The sequence below is a fragment of the Syngnathoides biaculeatus genome, chromosome 7, assembly GCF_019802595.1.
Source record: "Syngnathoides biaculeatus isolate LvHL_M chromosome 7, ASM1980259v1, whole genome shotgun sequence".
Lineage (NCBI taxonomy): Eukaryota > Metazoa > Chordata > Actinopteri > Syngnathiformes > Syngnathidae > Syngnathoides > Syngnathoides biaculeatus.
Genome location: NC_084646.1, coordinates 30,884,678 through 30,900,506, shown reverse-complemented (window position 1 = coordinate 30,900,506; position 15,829 = coordinate 30,884,678). Strand labels below are relative to the sequence as shown.

Below are 15,829 nucleotides of genomic sequence, written 5' to 3'. Positions count from 1 at the left end.
AAACACGCCCTTTCTGACATGGAAGCTCTTTTCACAACCAAGTGAAGTTACCGGGGCAATATTACACGATTGTTTTGAGCCCTCCGGACAATATTACACTATTGTTTGGAGCCATATTCAGATGATATGCGATCATGGCCAAACCCCCTCCCCGTCCGATCCACTTCCACGGTAGAGATGAGCCATCGCTGATCATCGCAGCCGGCCAGTGTGACTTATGACAGAGCTGAACGGTGCTGTTTTAGGGGGTTGTTCATAGACGCCGCAGTACGCGATCAGGGTTCATACTCAGTCGGACCCAAAAAATTTAAGGGCTTTTTAGGGCCATTCTTAGGGGCTGACACGAAAAATTTAGGGCTGACACGGAAAAAATTTAGGGCCAACACGAAAAATTTAGGGCCATCGTGGGAAATCAAGAGTAAGGAAAAAAGACTCACCCAATGGTGCCATCGGCTGTTCTTGGTTCATCAAAGGTTCCAGTACCTCAGTACCTGTGACAGTGATCACCTGTCGCCCCTTGTGGTAGTTCTCAGTGATATGACCATTCTCAACGTCTTCACATAACAGTATACAGAAAAACTGATTCTAACTACAATTGCAACTATAAACACAAATGTCTTCTACTGATGTCTGTATCAGCACCCCTACTCTAGCTCCTTGAGCCTACCCAGTGCCTCCTCTGTTTGCTGCTGCAGAGGTGCCAAAGAGGCTCTCTTGTCCTTTGCTCTGCCTCTGAGTGGATTGGCCTTGGTGATAAACCTCAGCTTCCTCTTTTCTTCTGCCTGCTCACACAGCCTGTCAGCCTTCTCAATAAGCGTTGATATGTCAGTCTCTATTCTGGCTTTTTTGGCTTTGAGGCAGTAGAGATAAAAAGTGGGCAGCGATGCCAAATGTAGCCAGGTACGAAGTCTTCCTTTCCCCACAGTGGTAGTCTTTAGCAATGTCACTGTCTGGGATCATGACTGCAAACACTTTCGAATTATTTTCACAAGATTTGCAACTGTAATGGCTGCAGATCACTTTTTAAGTCCACACGATCTCTGCCTTTAACGAGTCCGCCTTCGTGTATTGAACTACGTTCATAGAGCCTGACTTCTGGCTGGTTGAAGTCGATGGCTGGACAACTGTAGGTGCGCATGCACTGCTAGTACCACTGCCTGAAGTTGATGCTTCACTCTTTTTATATTTTAGAAACAGATTCATACCTACGGAAGATGAGAGAGTCTTCGTCAAATCAGTCTCCTTTTTTTCCGGTGCGACTCCAGCGCTTTGACGCCCATCTTTCCTAGCTGGTAGCTCTGCTTGCACAGATGGCAGTAAAACATGTGCCGATCTTTTGCATCTCAACGAACCCAGCTTCCAAACTCCTTACTTTCAACCCAAACATCTTGAAAAATGCACTTCCCCATGATACAAGTTGGATCGATGAAAGACGTAACGAAGACGAAGTGAAATGCCGACTCACGGAAACAAACAATGGAATATCGACGACAAGATGGCGACTCGTTGTCAACACTGTGACTTCCGTTGACAAATTCCGGGTGTTTTAGACGCCAGACGGAACGCTTTTTTTTTTTTTTTTTTAATAAAAGATAATTTTTTTTCGGGAGAATTTTGGTGGTAGAGGTCCTCCCTTTGATTTTTTATAATTTAAGGCCTTTTTTGGAGCTTGACCGGTTTTCGCGGATTTTAAGGACTTTTAGGAGCCCCTAAATGCACCTTCGAAAATTTAGGGGTTATTAGGGACTTTTAGGGACGGGTGAGAACCCTGGCGATCAACAACACAGTCAAGCCGGGGCGCTTTACTGCACGCACGTGGCTGAGTAAGGCATTCTCGGCTGGGTTCTTCAGAGCAGCCCCCGTCCGCAAAGCCCGACGCGCAGCCTTCGCAGAAGACGTGAACGCCGAACGCGGCGCCTCAGCTGGTGTGGCTGATTTTCAGCGCCGTGGTGGCATATAATGGAGTTGAGCCGTGCTGCCTTTAGGGGGATGTTCATAGCCACTGCAGTACTCAATGAACACCGTCGAGCCGGGGCGCATTACTGCACCCACGCGGCTGAGTGAGGCATTCTTGGATGGGTTCTCCAGATTTGCCGCCGTCCGCGCAGCAGCCCGACACAGTCCGACGCGCACATCGACATATTTCGTACGTGGATCTTTTGTTACGTTATGAGAGACCGTGGTCTACCCCAAACTATTATTTTTTTTAGTAGCTGTATACACACCTACCTGTTATTTGGAACCCACAAAGCTCTCGTCCTCTGCAACTGTGCAATCAATTTTTCACAACGAACCGGGTCTCTTGCAAACTAATGAAGGGTAAATCCATTCTCCCAAGTGTTCAAGCAATGTCCAACAATGCAATGAGCCGGCGTTTTGGGTAACACGAAGGAACAACGAGCTACCTTCCCGGAGGGAAAACTAATGGAAACAAACGAGTCCACTTGGGTGCGCCTCTGTCCTTTACGTCACTTCCTGCTTCTTCTCGAAAACAAATCCCTCGAGAGGATTTTCATGGCGGGAGTTACAAAAAGCTGTCTACGTCAAAATCGTATAGGCCGATATTGGATGACAATTTTTCATTAATGACATACTGAAAATCATCCATTTCATGACAGTAGCCCTTTAAATACACCCTTAATTACAGGCAATGAGACGCAGGTGAGGAGCTCCTGCTGGAGTCAGCCGCGCACAGGCTAGTGGCCTGGCCGTGCCTCTGACAAAGTCACTCTGCACACTTCCAGTATTTTTTTACCTTTCAGATTTTACTGAGGGGGCACGGTGGAGCAGGTGTAGAGTGTTGGTCTCATAGTTCTGAGGACCACGGTTCAAATCCAGGCCTCGCCTTTGTGGAGTTTGCATGTTCTCCCCATGCCTGCATGGGTTTTCTCCGGGAACTCCAGTTTCCTCCCACATCCCGAAATAATGCATTAATTGGAGACCCTAAATTTCCCCTGGGTGTAATTGTGAGTGCGACTGTTGTCTGTCTCCTTGCGCCCTGCAGTTGGTTGGAAACCAGTTCAGCGTATACCCTGCCTCCTGCCTGATGAAAGCTGGGATTGGCTCCAGCACTCCCGCAACCCTCGTGAGGATCATCGTCTGAGAAAATGGATGGATGGATTTTAGTCACACGCTTTTTTTATTCTTTATTGAAACATCTCAGTTTATGAAAATGTTAGTGCAGTCAAGTTCCAAACAATTTGTATAATTGCTGTCCCAATTATCATAATTGAAATACTTTCTTTTTGTTGCAGATGATATTGCAAACAAGGGACATCAAAGGCATGCACTATTGCTTCTTAGACATTTTAAAGACTTTGTTTTAAAGTTGATTTCACAAAGTAGTGATTATTTATTCAAATTCAGTTTTGCAAAGCTTGTCACTTATTATTAGACAACAATTAGTACTTGAGCATTCTTCTGTTTTTACTTTGCTTCCTTGTCCCATCTTGTTTTTGTTATTTGTCACAGGCATCAAATTCAGAATTATAGTATGTGTAAACTGCACTGGATCTGCTCCACATGAAAAGTGCTTTACTTTTTGTGTGATTGAGCACCATAATAATGAAAAAAATTGTACTTAATTACTAAAGGCACGGTTGGACAACCCGGTTAATAAATCTGCCTCACAATTCTGAAGACCCGGGTTCAAATCTAGTGTTCTCCCTGTGCCCATGTGGGTTTTTCCAGGTACTTTCCAGGTATGTTTCCTCCCACATCTAGAAAACATGCATGGTATATTAATTGAAGACTCTAAACCAGGGGTGCTCAATGTGTCGATCGCCAGGCAGTTTTGGTCGATCATGTGACGATGTGCCAAAAAAAAAAAAAGAAAAAAGACCAGCCCATCGTCCTTCTCGTCGCTTGATTGAGGTGTGGCCAATACATCGATTGCACGCATATAAAGGTATGTTCTAGCAAACTAGCCTCCTATTTACTGTCTCTTTTTTGCTATGTTCCCCCCCTTGGTAGATCGTGAGGGCCTGGATGCTTGAACAATAGATCTTGGGGTAAAAAAGTCTGGGCACCCCTGCTCTAAACTTTCCATAGGTGTTACTGAGATTGTGAATAGCTGTCTATATGTGCTCTGCAATTGACTGGTGACCAGTTCAGGGTGTACGCTGCCTGCCCAGAATTAACTAGGATAAGATCCAGCAAATCTCTGACCCTCGTAAGGAGAATCAGCCCAGAGAATGGATGGATGGATAACTTACAGAAACATTTTTAAAGATCAACCCATCACCCAGACTTTTGAAATCTGAAGTTGTTTACTTGTATATTTAAATGAAGTGCATGACTTATCATTCAAGCATACAAGATGGTAGTTGCTCTATCCAAAGTTATGCCTCCCCCTACTACTATTAAAAAAGATGCAACTTGCAAACTTTTTCACTTTTGCTAATGTTTCTTTTGTCCAGAGCTCCACAAATTGCTTGCAACCAAACATGCATCCATCCATTTTCTTTGCCGCTTATACTCACAAGGGTCAGGGGGAGTGCTCGAGCCTCTCCTAGCTGTCAACGGGCAGGAGGCAGGGTACACCCTGAACTGGTTGCCAGCCAATCGCAGGGCACATTGAGACAAACAGCCACACTCACAATCACACCTAGGGGCAATTTAGAGTGTCCAATTAATGTTGCATCTTTTTTTGGGATGTGGGAGGAAACCGGAGTGCCCGGAGAAAACCCTCGCAGGCACAGGAAGGACATGCAAACTCCACACTGGGAAGGCCAGGATTGAACCGGGTCTTCAGAACTGCGAGGCAGATTTATTAACCATTTGTCCAACCGTGTTATGTAAACTACAATGTAACCAAAGAAAACTGGATTTGGGCAAAGATCACAAGTTAGGAATGTGTATTATTTATTCACTTTATAGGATTAAGAATTTGTTTGTATCCATACTGTATATTTTTATGAATATTTTTATTTTTTTATGTTTTCAATTAACTAATTATCAACCTCTTTTTTTTCTTTCATCTCAATATTTTTCAACAGACTTCACCCACAATGCTATCACTGCAGTCGCAGTACACTCACACTGTGAATGAGAGAGATGCTCTTCGACTGAAACTCCAGTTGTCTGGGTCAGACAAAGATCAGCTCCAAAGGCTAGAGGAGGAACTCAGACGCATTAAGTTGTCTCTTGATTCAGAGCTACAAAATAAACAACGTTTTCTGGAGGAGAATGAGTGGGTGAAAAGAGATTTAAGTTACTGGAAGGAACAATGTGAAAGTAAGCAGGGCCTTGTCAACCAGTATGAAGCAGACAAGGAATATCTGGAAAGGGAAAAGACTACTTTGAAAAGTGAGGTTGAGAGGCTTTCAAGGAAACATAGTGAACTTGAGAAAACATATAAAGAAAAGCTGTCAGTCCTCCAGAAAGAATTCACAGATTTGAATATTGTGAGACAAACTTTGCAGGATGAGTTAAAGAAAACTAGAGAAACCCCAATTTTGGATCCCTCCACTGTCATCTTTGATGGTGTCCGGAAACCAATCACAGCAGCCCAATTGCTTGACTGTGGTATTCTGGATAAAGCAGCTTTTAATCGGCTCATTAGAGGGCAAAATACAGTTGCTGATGCGTCCGTCAATATAAACGTTAGCCTAAAAGGAACAGGTCCAATAGCAGGGGTGAAAATTGAAAACCCGCAGGCCGAGAGATTTATTTCTGGATTTTTCTGTAAAATAAGCTTCGCTGAAGCAAAGAAAGAGTGTCTTCTACCACCAGATGCTATTGATCTACTGCTAGATGCTCAGGCAGCCACGGGGCACATCATTGATCCCAGAACTAATCAAAAGCTAACGGTAGAGGAAGCAGTTGCTGCCGGAGTGGTAGACCCAAGAGATCAAGACAGACTTTTATCAGCACAGGGTGCTGCTGTTGGCTATAATGATCCTAGTATAGTCAAGCCACTTTCAGTGTATGAGGCTATGAAAAGAGGACTGATTGAAAAGAAAATTGGGCTACGATTGCTGCAGGCCCAGGAGTGTGTTGGAGGCATACTAGAGCCAAATCTCAGTGTGTTCCTTCCCAAACTCACAGCTATTAATCATAGTATTCTGGATGAAAACCTTTGTTATGCTCTGTTGCAGAATCCAAAGTGTTATATTGACCCAGACACCGATGAGGTTGTCAGTTATGAGGTTTTGAAGCAAAGATGCAAGACAGAGGCTCACACTGGTCTGCGACTTTTGCCAGTCACTGTGAGGAAAAACCCATCTAAACTGATTTTTGACGGTGTCCGTAAACCAGTCACAGCACAACAGCTGCATGATTGTGGAATATTGGACAAAAATTCATTTAACCAATTAACGAAGGGACAAAAAACTGTCCCTCAATTGTCAGATGACAAGAAAGTATTTTTAAAGGGAAGAGGCTCAATTGATGGTGTAGAAGTTGGATGTTTAGGGACTGTGACTTTTTCAGAAGCCAAAAAACTGTTGTTGATGGACCCACACAGTGCAGATTTACTACTTGATGCCCAGGCAGCAACAGCCCACATTGTTGACCCCAGAACCAGTCAGAGGTTCACAGTAGAGGAAGCATGTACCAGAGGACTGGTGGACATAAGCGATCGAGCTAGGCTTCTGGCAGCAGAATCTGCAGCTTGTAGGCTATCAGGATCCTAGCATGGCAAAACCTCTTTCAGTGTTTGAAGCTGTGAAGAAAGGAATAATTGATAGGAAAACTGGCCTTCGCCTGTTGCAGGCCCAGGAGTCTGCTGGGGGGATTTTGGATCCAAATTTGAGTGTGTTCTTACCCAAGGACATGGCTATAAATCTCAATCTTTTGGATTTTGAGTTTTTTAAGGCACTGAATCAAAGTACAGATTGTTACCTTGACCCAGATACAGAGTGTGATGTCAGCTATGAGATTTTAAAGAAAAAATGCAAAACTGACTTCAACACTGGTTTGATAGTATTGCCCATTATTGAAAGAAGAGATCCTTCCAATCTGATGTTTGATGGTGTCCGCAAGTCTGTCTCAGCGAAGCAGTTGTTCAAGTGTGGAGTGCTTGATAAGTCTACGTTCAACCAGTTAGTGAAAGGGGAGAAGACAGTATCTGAAGTGTCTGCTGAAAAGGTTGGCTATCTGAAGGGAATTGGGCAGATTGCAGGGGTTCAAGCTAGGGATCAGGGAAAAATGTCCTTGTCAGAAGCCAAAAAACAAGGCCGCTTGTCCGCAGAGACAACAGATTTGCTCCTAGAAGCCCAGGCTGCCACAGGATATATAATTGATGCCAATACCCATGAGAAACTGACAGTAGAGGAGGCTTGTGCCAGAGGAGTAGTTGATATAAAGGACAGGGAAAAATTATTGACTGCAGAGGGCGCTGCCATTGGCTATAAAGATCCAAGTTCGACTGAGCCTTTGTCTCTCTATGAGGCAATGAAAAGGGGACTAATTAATTGGAAAACTGGTTTACGTTTCCTGCAGGCACAAGAGTGTGTTGGAGGCATACTTGACCCAAGTCTTAGTGTATTCTTTCCCAAAGACACAGCAATCAGAAGGAATTTGTTAGATGAAGACCTCCTCAATTGTCTAAATCAGAGTCCTGCGTACTACCTCAATCCTGAACCTGACCTTCAGATAAATTACAAGAGTTTGAAACAAAGATGCTTGACAGAGTCTCACACTGGTCTGCAACTTTTGCCAATTTCTGAAAAATTGGATCCCTCTAAGTTGATTTTTGACGGCATCCGCAAGACAGTGACAGCACAACAAATGTTTGAATGTGGCATTTTGGACAAAACGACATTAAATCAACTAATCATGGGAGAGAAAACAGTGCCAGAAGTTTCTATTGATAAGCAAGTTTTCCTTAAAGGGGCTGGTTTAATTGCTGTTGTTACAGCTGGATCTTTAAAAAAAATGTCCTTTACTCAGGCCAAGAAACAGGGTATCATGTCCCCTAACTGTGCTGACTTGTTACTTGAAGCTCAGGCAGCCACAGGACACATTATAAATCCACAGACCAATCAGAAATTGACCATTAAGGAAGCATGTGCCAGAGGTGTAGTCAGTAAGGAAGATGAATCAAAGTTGTTTGCCGCTGAAGCTGCTGCCGTAGGTTATATAGACCCAAATACATCCCTGCTTTTGTCAGCTGGCCAGGCCATGAAAAAGGGACTGATTGACAAGGATACTGCTCTTCGCATACTTCAAGCTCAAGAGTCTGCAGGAGGTATTTTGGACCCTAACCTCAGTGTATACCTACCTAGAGACATTGCTATGGATCGCTGTCCGACCCGGCCGAAGCGTCCCGACAAGCTCCTCAGTTAGAACCCTGAATGCTATCTTAATCCAAATACCCAACTGTCAATTAGCTATCTGTCCCTGAAGAAAAAATGCAGTACAGACATAAGCACAGGTCTTTTACTTCTCCCAGAACCTAAAACACCAACAACTGTCCAAGGACTAAGAAACCAGGTCTCTGACAAAGATCTAGTAGATGCAAACTTGCTGGAGCCATCTGATATTGATGAACTGAAACAAGGGAGACTGACAAGTCAGGACATTGAGTACCGCCTGCGGTCCTTTTTTGGCATGTCCACCTGCATTGCAGGACTATTTGATGAATCCAGTGATAAGGTGATGACATTTTATGAGGGCATGAAATGTGGACTCCTGAAACCTGAGACCACTCTCGAGCTTCTTGAAGCCCAGGCTGCCTCAGGTTTTATAGTTGATCCTGTGCACAATATTCACCTCACTGTTAGTGATGCTTATAACAAAGGATTATTTGGGCTAGAGTGCATGGACACCCTGCTATCAGCAGAAAAAGCTGTGACTGGTTACAAACTCCCTGGTACAGAAAAGGTGATCTCCCTTTTCCAGGCATTAAAGAGGGGTCTAGTTGTGAAAGAACATGGCATCCATCTTTTAGAGGTCCAGATTGCCACTGGTGGTATTTTTGATCCTGAACTCAGCCATCGGATTGATATAAACATGGCTTACAGTAAAGGATACTTGGATGAGGAAATGAATAATCTCATGACTGATGCGGATGTTGGTGGTAAGTACTTCTTTGACCCTAATACAGAGGAAAACGTAACCTACCTGGAGCTTAAGAAACGTTGCATTACTGATAGGAAGACTGGCCTAATCCTTTTGCCAATTATATACAAGGAAAAACAAGACGGAACTATAAAAAACACCCTGCGAAAGAGGAGGGTAATAATTGTGGACCCTCAGACTAATAAAGAGATGTCTGTATCTGAAGCATATAATAAAGGATATATTGACCACAACACCTACCTGGAGCTGTCTCAACAGGAGTGTGAGTGGGAAGAGATCAGTAGCACTGCTCCAGATGGTTCCAAATGTTTCATTATCGTTGACAGGGCAACAGGTAGAAAGTATGACGTCAGTAAACTACTTGAAAAAAAAGTCATTGATGACTCAGTTTTTGAGCAGTATAACTCAGGTATCATCACCTTAACAGAGTTTGCAGATATCATCACTGAAAAAACTGAGCATGGATTGCCACCAACAAAAATGTCCACATCACAGGCTTCACTTCCAACTTCAGTGTTATCATCAACAATATTATCAAAATCTTCCTCCATCACAAATACATCTACAACAATACCACCCCCCATTAAAGAAGAAAGCTTTGCAACGAGCAGTGGTTTCCGAGAGTCATCTGATACCTTAAATCAAATATCTAGTTTCTCTATCACATTGGCCTTCCCAATTGAATGTGTTTGTGAAAAGGATCCTGTGGGTGTCATATTTAATTCAGAGACTTTAGACAAAATATCTATAATGGGGGCTCTAAATTGTGGTCTTGTTGATACTATTACTGCTCAAAGACTGCTGGAGGCCCAGGCGTGCACTGGAGGAATCATAAATCCAGAAAACGGGCGTCGACTCAGCATCCAAGAAGCTTCCCGCCAAGCTATAATTAATGATGATATGGCTACTAAACTCAAGCCTGCCCAGAAAGCATTTATTGGCTTTGAGGATATGAAAACTGGAAAGAAAATGTCTGCTGCTGAAGCCATTAAGGAGATGTGGCTACCTTATGAGGCAGGCCAGAGGTTTTTGGAGTTCCAATTTGTAACAGGAGGACTTTATGACCCAGAATTGGGCTGTAGACGGACCACAGCAGCTGCTCTGAAAATGGGCTGGATTGATGGTAGCACTGCTATGAAACTCCAAGACATCAGACACCACACAAAGAATTCAGTATGCCCCAATAGCAAATTGAAGATCTCTTATAAGGAGGCTCTTGACAACTGTCTACTGGAGGAGAACACTGGTCTGAGAATGTTACCAGCATCATCAGTGTCCTCCAGAGGAATAAGCAGTCCTTATAATTATGCGTCTGCCCCAGGATCCATCACAGGGTCTAGAAGTGGCTCACGGCGAAGTTCCCGAAGAAGCAGTTTGGATTTAGGCTCCCTCACCTCTGTCCACCAGTCACCACAACCATACAAGCTTTACCAACCTCTTATCTAATCTCACATTAAATCAAAATAGAATCCATATGTAGTGGAAAGTGTTGGCCTCACAGTTCTGAGGTCCCTGGTTCAATCCTGGCCCTCCCTGTGTAGAGGTTGCATGTTCTTCCCGTGCCTGCGTGGGTTTTCTCCAGGCACTCCGGTTTCCTCCCACATCCCAAAATAATGCAACATTAATTGGTCACTAAAAATAGCCCCTAGGTGAGATTGTGAGTGTGGCTGTTTGTCTCTATGTGGTCTGCAATTGGCTAGCAACCAATTCAGGGTGTACCCCGCCTTCTACCCGTTGACAGGTGGGATAGTTCCGCGACCCTTGTGAGGAAAAGCGGCTAAGAAAATGGATGGATGGATAGAATCCATGTCTGTGACTCTCCAACCCGAAACTGATTTGGAAGACCGAGGTACAGCGCATAAAGCATTCACTATGTGAAAAGGATAGATTTTCAGATGTCATTCAAACACCAGAAAAATGAAAAAAGATTACTTCCCACTTACATTTGATTTGAATTTCTTGGGAAAAAAAACTATTGAGAGGGTATTCCGAAATCAACATGAGAAAAGTCAAGACAATGAAAAGAACTCAACACCACTAATTGGAAGCGGTTGAAGGCAAAGCCAAGAAAACCACATCCAGTCTAAGATTAACAGAAATCTTGAGATTATCTGCAGCAGTACATTGACTTCAAATGCATGTCATTGCACCGATGAACCAACACAAAGTCGTAATGTAGTACTTCGTGTTGTAAGGAACTCAACCTTGTTGTGACCTTAATCCTGAAACAGCGTTTCCAATCTTTAAATGGACATACATTATCTTCACCAAATGCTACCCCATTTCCACAATCTATACATAATTGAAAAGCACTTTTAATGCCTTTTGAGAAAATGTATATTGCTCAAGTCATGATCATGCAACCTCTATAAAACTATACATCTTTTTTTTAATGTGTAAGAAATTGGCAGTCTTGTTGGCAGATAAATAAATATATGAATGCGCAAAGCCGCAGCAACTTAATGGATGCTAATGTCCCACTTGTTTTTTGTAATTATGTCTTGGTGTGAAAGGGGCTTTTTTTTGCTTTGGGAACATAATGCTCTGATTTTATTTATTCTGTATTAATTAGGGTATTGGGTTTATTTTTATTCCTGCAGAGGGCTCCAAAATTGTAGCTGTACCTCAAAGTTTGACCACAACCAGAGGTTGGGTTTGTAGTTAACTAAACTCTTACCATGATTGAACATTATCTGTCCAGATAATAAGTTGAGAAACATTTTAACAAAAGTTGAGATTCAAGTTTAGAGAGAGGCGCCACAGTGTTTAACCAGTTAAGCAAATCTGCCTCACAGTTCTGAGTACCTGGGTTCAAATCTGGCCTCTCCTGTGTGAAGTAAATTCTCCTCATGGTTAGGTTGGTTGGTGTGCTTTTTGCTGTTTTTATTGAACAGGTACAGAAGTCATCAGCTCAAAACAGGACAGAACACAGACCAGGCACACTGACAGCTAATTTTGGTCGGATTCCAGATTGTACAATTTTTGTGGATTTTGAATTTCAAGGTATCACTGTTCACTAATTTTGTGTTTATTGTGTTTTTTGTTTCTTCCAATTTTCAAGTCCTGTAATAGTTTATAAATAAAGCATTAACTTTTTGGTCCTTTGTTTGAATTAATCTCCGTCTATTTGGTACTCGGCCTTACTTGGCAATATTTAGCAGTCAAAAGCTGTTACTTGAAAGCAAATCCCAGCCCCGCCTGTGTAGAGTTTGCATGTTCTCCTCGTGCCTGTGCGGGTTTTCTCTGGGCACTCTGGTTTCTTCCCACTGTCATGCTCCTGGATTCCAGCCCGGGCTGGGCGTGGCCAGCTTATCAGAAGGCGCACACCTGCGCCTCATGACCACTGATTAGACCCAGTATATATAGGACCCGGGGGACGACAAATACTCTGCTAGATCGTTGCTCTTGATGCCTCATTCCCGCACTCCTGCTTTCCTGACTTCTGATCTCCGTGCACCGACCCACGCCTGTCCACTGACCACCCTCGTAAGCCCATCCGTACTGGTACTTCGGATTGTTTGGACTGTCTAACTGATCTCAGACCTCGGACCGAATAAAGGTTTCCTCTGTACTGTCTGCTGTCTCTGGAGTCGTGCATTTGGGTCCACCCTTGAGCCCCGTATCGTGTCAGAACGATATAGCCAGAACATGGACCCAGCCGACTCCGAAGCCATCCGCCGTGCGCTGCAAGTGCAGGGCAAACATCTGGGCGAGCAAGAGGCTGCTCTCCAGGGTATGACTCACCAGATCCAGGAGCTCTGCGCCCAGCTGGAACCGTGGCTAGCCTCTCAAGCTAGCGCGGCCGCTCCTGTGCCTCCCTGTGCCGGCATCACTCCGCTCTCTCGACCAGAGCGGTTCTCAGGCGACTCCGGTAACGTCGAGCCCTTCCTGGCGCAGTGCGATCTCCACTTTGAGCTGCAAGCGTCCGCTTTTCCCACGGACAGCTCCCGGATCGCCTTCGTCATTTCCCACATGACGGGGAGGGTGGAGGCATGGGCCACCGCCGAGTGGAGTCGTAACTCGGAGATCTGCCGCTCATGGGCGAGCTTCGTCTGCGCGCTCACCCAGGTGTTCCAGTACGCGGCTCCGGAACGCCAGGCGGCGTCCTTGCTCATGACAATTCGCCAGGGACGTCGCCGCGTGTCCGACTACGCCATTGAGTTCCGGATTCGGGCTGCCGAGAGCCGTTGGAATGAGGAGGCCCTCCATGATGTGTTTTACGAGGGACTGTCCCCACAGATCCGTGGCCACCTCGTTGCCATGGATCTTCCGCCTTTGCTAAACTCCCTCATCGCATTGGTCCTCAAGGTGGACCAGCGCCTCACCATGCAGAGGCAGATGGAGGGCCTGAGTTAGGAGGAGAGGGAGAGTCTCAGTCCGGTTGCTTCTGCTTCCCGGCCACCCGTGTTGTCGGCTTCATCGGAATCCATGCAAGTGGAGGGGCTTGGCGGCTCAGCGGAGGAGCGCTTACGTCGGCGACCAGAGGGACGCTGTTTTTACTGTGGTCATTTGGGACACCTAATCGCCCGCTGTCCGACCCGGCCGAAGCGTCCCGACAGTGGGATCTCGACGCCGGTGAGTGTGCGGTATACTGGCGCTAAGACGGAGCGATCACTGTTGCACCTCAGAGTCGGGACAGAGACTTATTCCTGCAAAGTGACCGTGTTCATTGACTCTGGTTCATAGGCGAACCTCATACATCCGCGGATAGTCGAAGCGTTGCGGGTGGCAACCTTCCCCACGCAGCGTCCTCTGGTTGCGTACGCCGCCAACGGCAAGTTCCTCTGCCGTGTAACACACCGCACGCAAACTATATGTATGGACTTTCCGGATGGGCACACAGAGCGTATAAGTTTCCACGTCTTCAATTCGTGTAACTGTGACATAATCTTGGGCCCGTGGCTCAAGAGACACAATCCGCACATTGATTGGGTCACGGGTCGGATTAGGGCTTGGAGTGAGGACTGTCGCAAGCAGTGTGGCGTCGCCGGGGAGGATAGAGGGATCCAAGTGGCCGAGCTTAGCACCGCGGCCGAATTAGTCACAGTACCCTCTTGCTATCATGATTTGAGGGAGGTTTTTTCGGAGTCTAGAGCACGAGCTCTGCCGCCGCATCGGCCTTACGACTGTGCCATCGAACTCCTCCCGGGTACCTCACCCCCCAGAGGGAAACTGTTCTCGGTGACACGACCGGAGCACCAGGCAATGGGGGAGTACATCGAGAAGTCCCTGGCAACAGGACTTATTTGACCGTCATCCTCACCAGCCGGGGCGGGGTTCTTTTTCATTAAGAAGAAGGATTCCACCTTGGGACCCTGCATCGACTACAGGGGATTGAATGACATCACGGTCAAGAACAGGTATCCCTTGACCTTGATAGCTACAGCCTTCGAACTCCTTCAAGGAGCCCGGATCTTCACCAAGTTGGACTTCCGCAGCGCGTATCATCTGGTGCGGATTCGGGAGGGTGACGAATGGAAGACTGCTTTCAACACTCCCTTCAGACTGACCAACGCCCCGGCTGTCTTTCAAAACTTCATTAATGACGTGCTTCGGGAGTTTTTGAATAGATCAGTCTTTGTATACCTGAATGACATTCTCATCTTCTCGGCAGATCTAACCTCTCACATTTGACAGGTCAGAGAAGTGCTCCAGCGTCTTCTGCAGCACCAATTGTACGTTAATGTGGACAAGTGTGAGTTCCATCGGGCATCAGTGTCCTTCCTGGGCTTCGTCCTGGCCGAGGGAGAGATACGCATGGACCCTGGGAAGGTCGACGCGGTGCGGCGTTTGCCCACCCCCGCCAACAGGAAGGAAGTACAGAGGTTTTTGGGATTTGCTAATTTTTATAGGAAGTTCATAAGGAACTTCAGTTCCGTGGCCGCTCCTCTGCATGCGCTCACCTCTCCACACACCACTTTCTCGTGGTCCGGGATCTGCCAGGAGGCGTTCAGCAGACTAAAGGCAAGTTTCACTGCTGCGCCCGTTCTAATTGTTCCGGACCCAGATAACCAGTTTCTGGTGGAGGTGGATGCATCTAATTCAGGAATCGGAGCAGTCCTGTCTCAGAGGAGTCCCAGAGACGGTCGGATCCACCCGTGCGCGTTCCTGTCTCGGAAGCTGACCCCGGCAGAGAGCAACTACGACGTGGGAGATCGGGAACTGCTGGCGGTCAAGAGCGCGTTGGAGGAGTGGCGGCACTGGCTGGAGGGCTCGCAAGTTCCGTTCGTGGTCTTCAGGGACCACAAGAACTTGGAGTACCTGAGGACCGCGAAGCGGTTGAACGCCCGTCAGGCCAGATGGGCCCTATTCTTCACTCGCTTCCACTTTACTCTGTCCTTCCGCCCAGGTTCCAAGAACGGCAAGCCGGATGCACTCTCGCGGATTCACGAGGGGGAGCGCACGGAATCAGAGGTCGCTCCTATTCTGCCAGAGGCGTGCTTCGTGTCCGGTTTCACCTGGGCGGTCGAGTCACGGGTGAAGGAGGCTCTGGGAGAGACACCGCCGCCCGCGGATTGTCCGTCGGGCCGCCTTTTCGTCATCCCATCTCTGCGGGGAGACGTCGTCGCCTGGGCCCATACAAGACGGTCCGTCACCCGGGTATGGCAAAGACTCGTTCAGTGGTGGAACAAAGGTTCTGGTGGCCCAACCTCAGAAGCAGTGCGGAGGACATTGCTGCGCATGAGCAGCGCTTACAAGGCCGCAGCGGACGGCAAGAGGAGGCCAGCGCCAAAGTTCAGAGTGGGACAGCGAATGTGGCCCTCCACCAAGGATCTCCCGCTGCGGACGGAATCCCGCAAGCTGG

The 15,829-nt window shown here is 46.5% G+C and overlaps 2 protein-coding genes across 2 annotated transcripts in view; both read left to right on the top strand.

Annotated features, from left to right (window-relative positions):
* The window catches only part of LOC133503555 (desmoplakin-A), an 84,429-nt gene extending 72,329 nt beyond the window's left edge, over positions 1-12,100 (top strand). The window contains 2 exon segments of the mRNA XM_061825266.1: positions 4,998-5,523; positions 8,396-12,100. Coding sequence (XP_061681250.1) covers positions 4,998-5,523; positions 8,396-10,470 — 2,601 coding nt within the window. The 3' untranslated portion in view covers positions 10,471-12,100.
* dspb (desmoplakin b) lies at positions 6,666-8,407 on the top strand. The gene has a single exon (XM_061824237.1). It carries the CDS (start codon positions 6,775-6,777, stop codon positions 8,287-8,289), a length of 1,515 nt encoding a protein of 504 aa, XP_061680221.1. The 5' UTR covers positions 6,666-6,774; the 3' UTR covers positions 8,290-8,407.
* Positions 12,101-15,829: the final 3,729 nt, after the last annotated feature.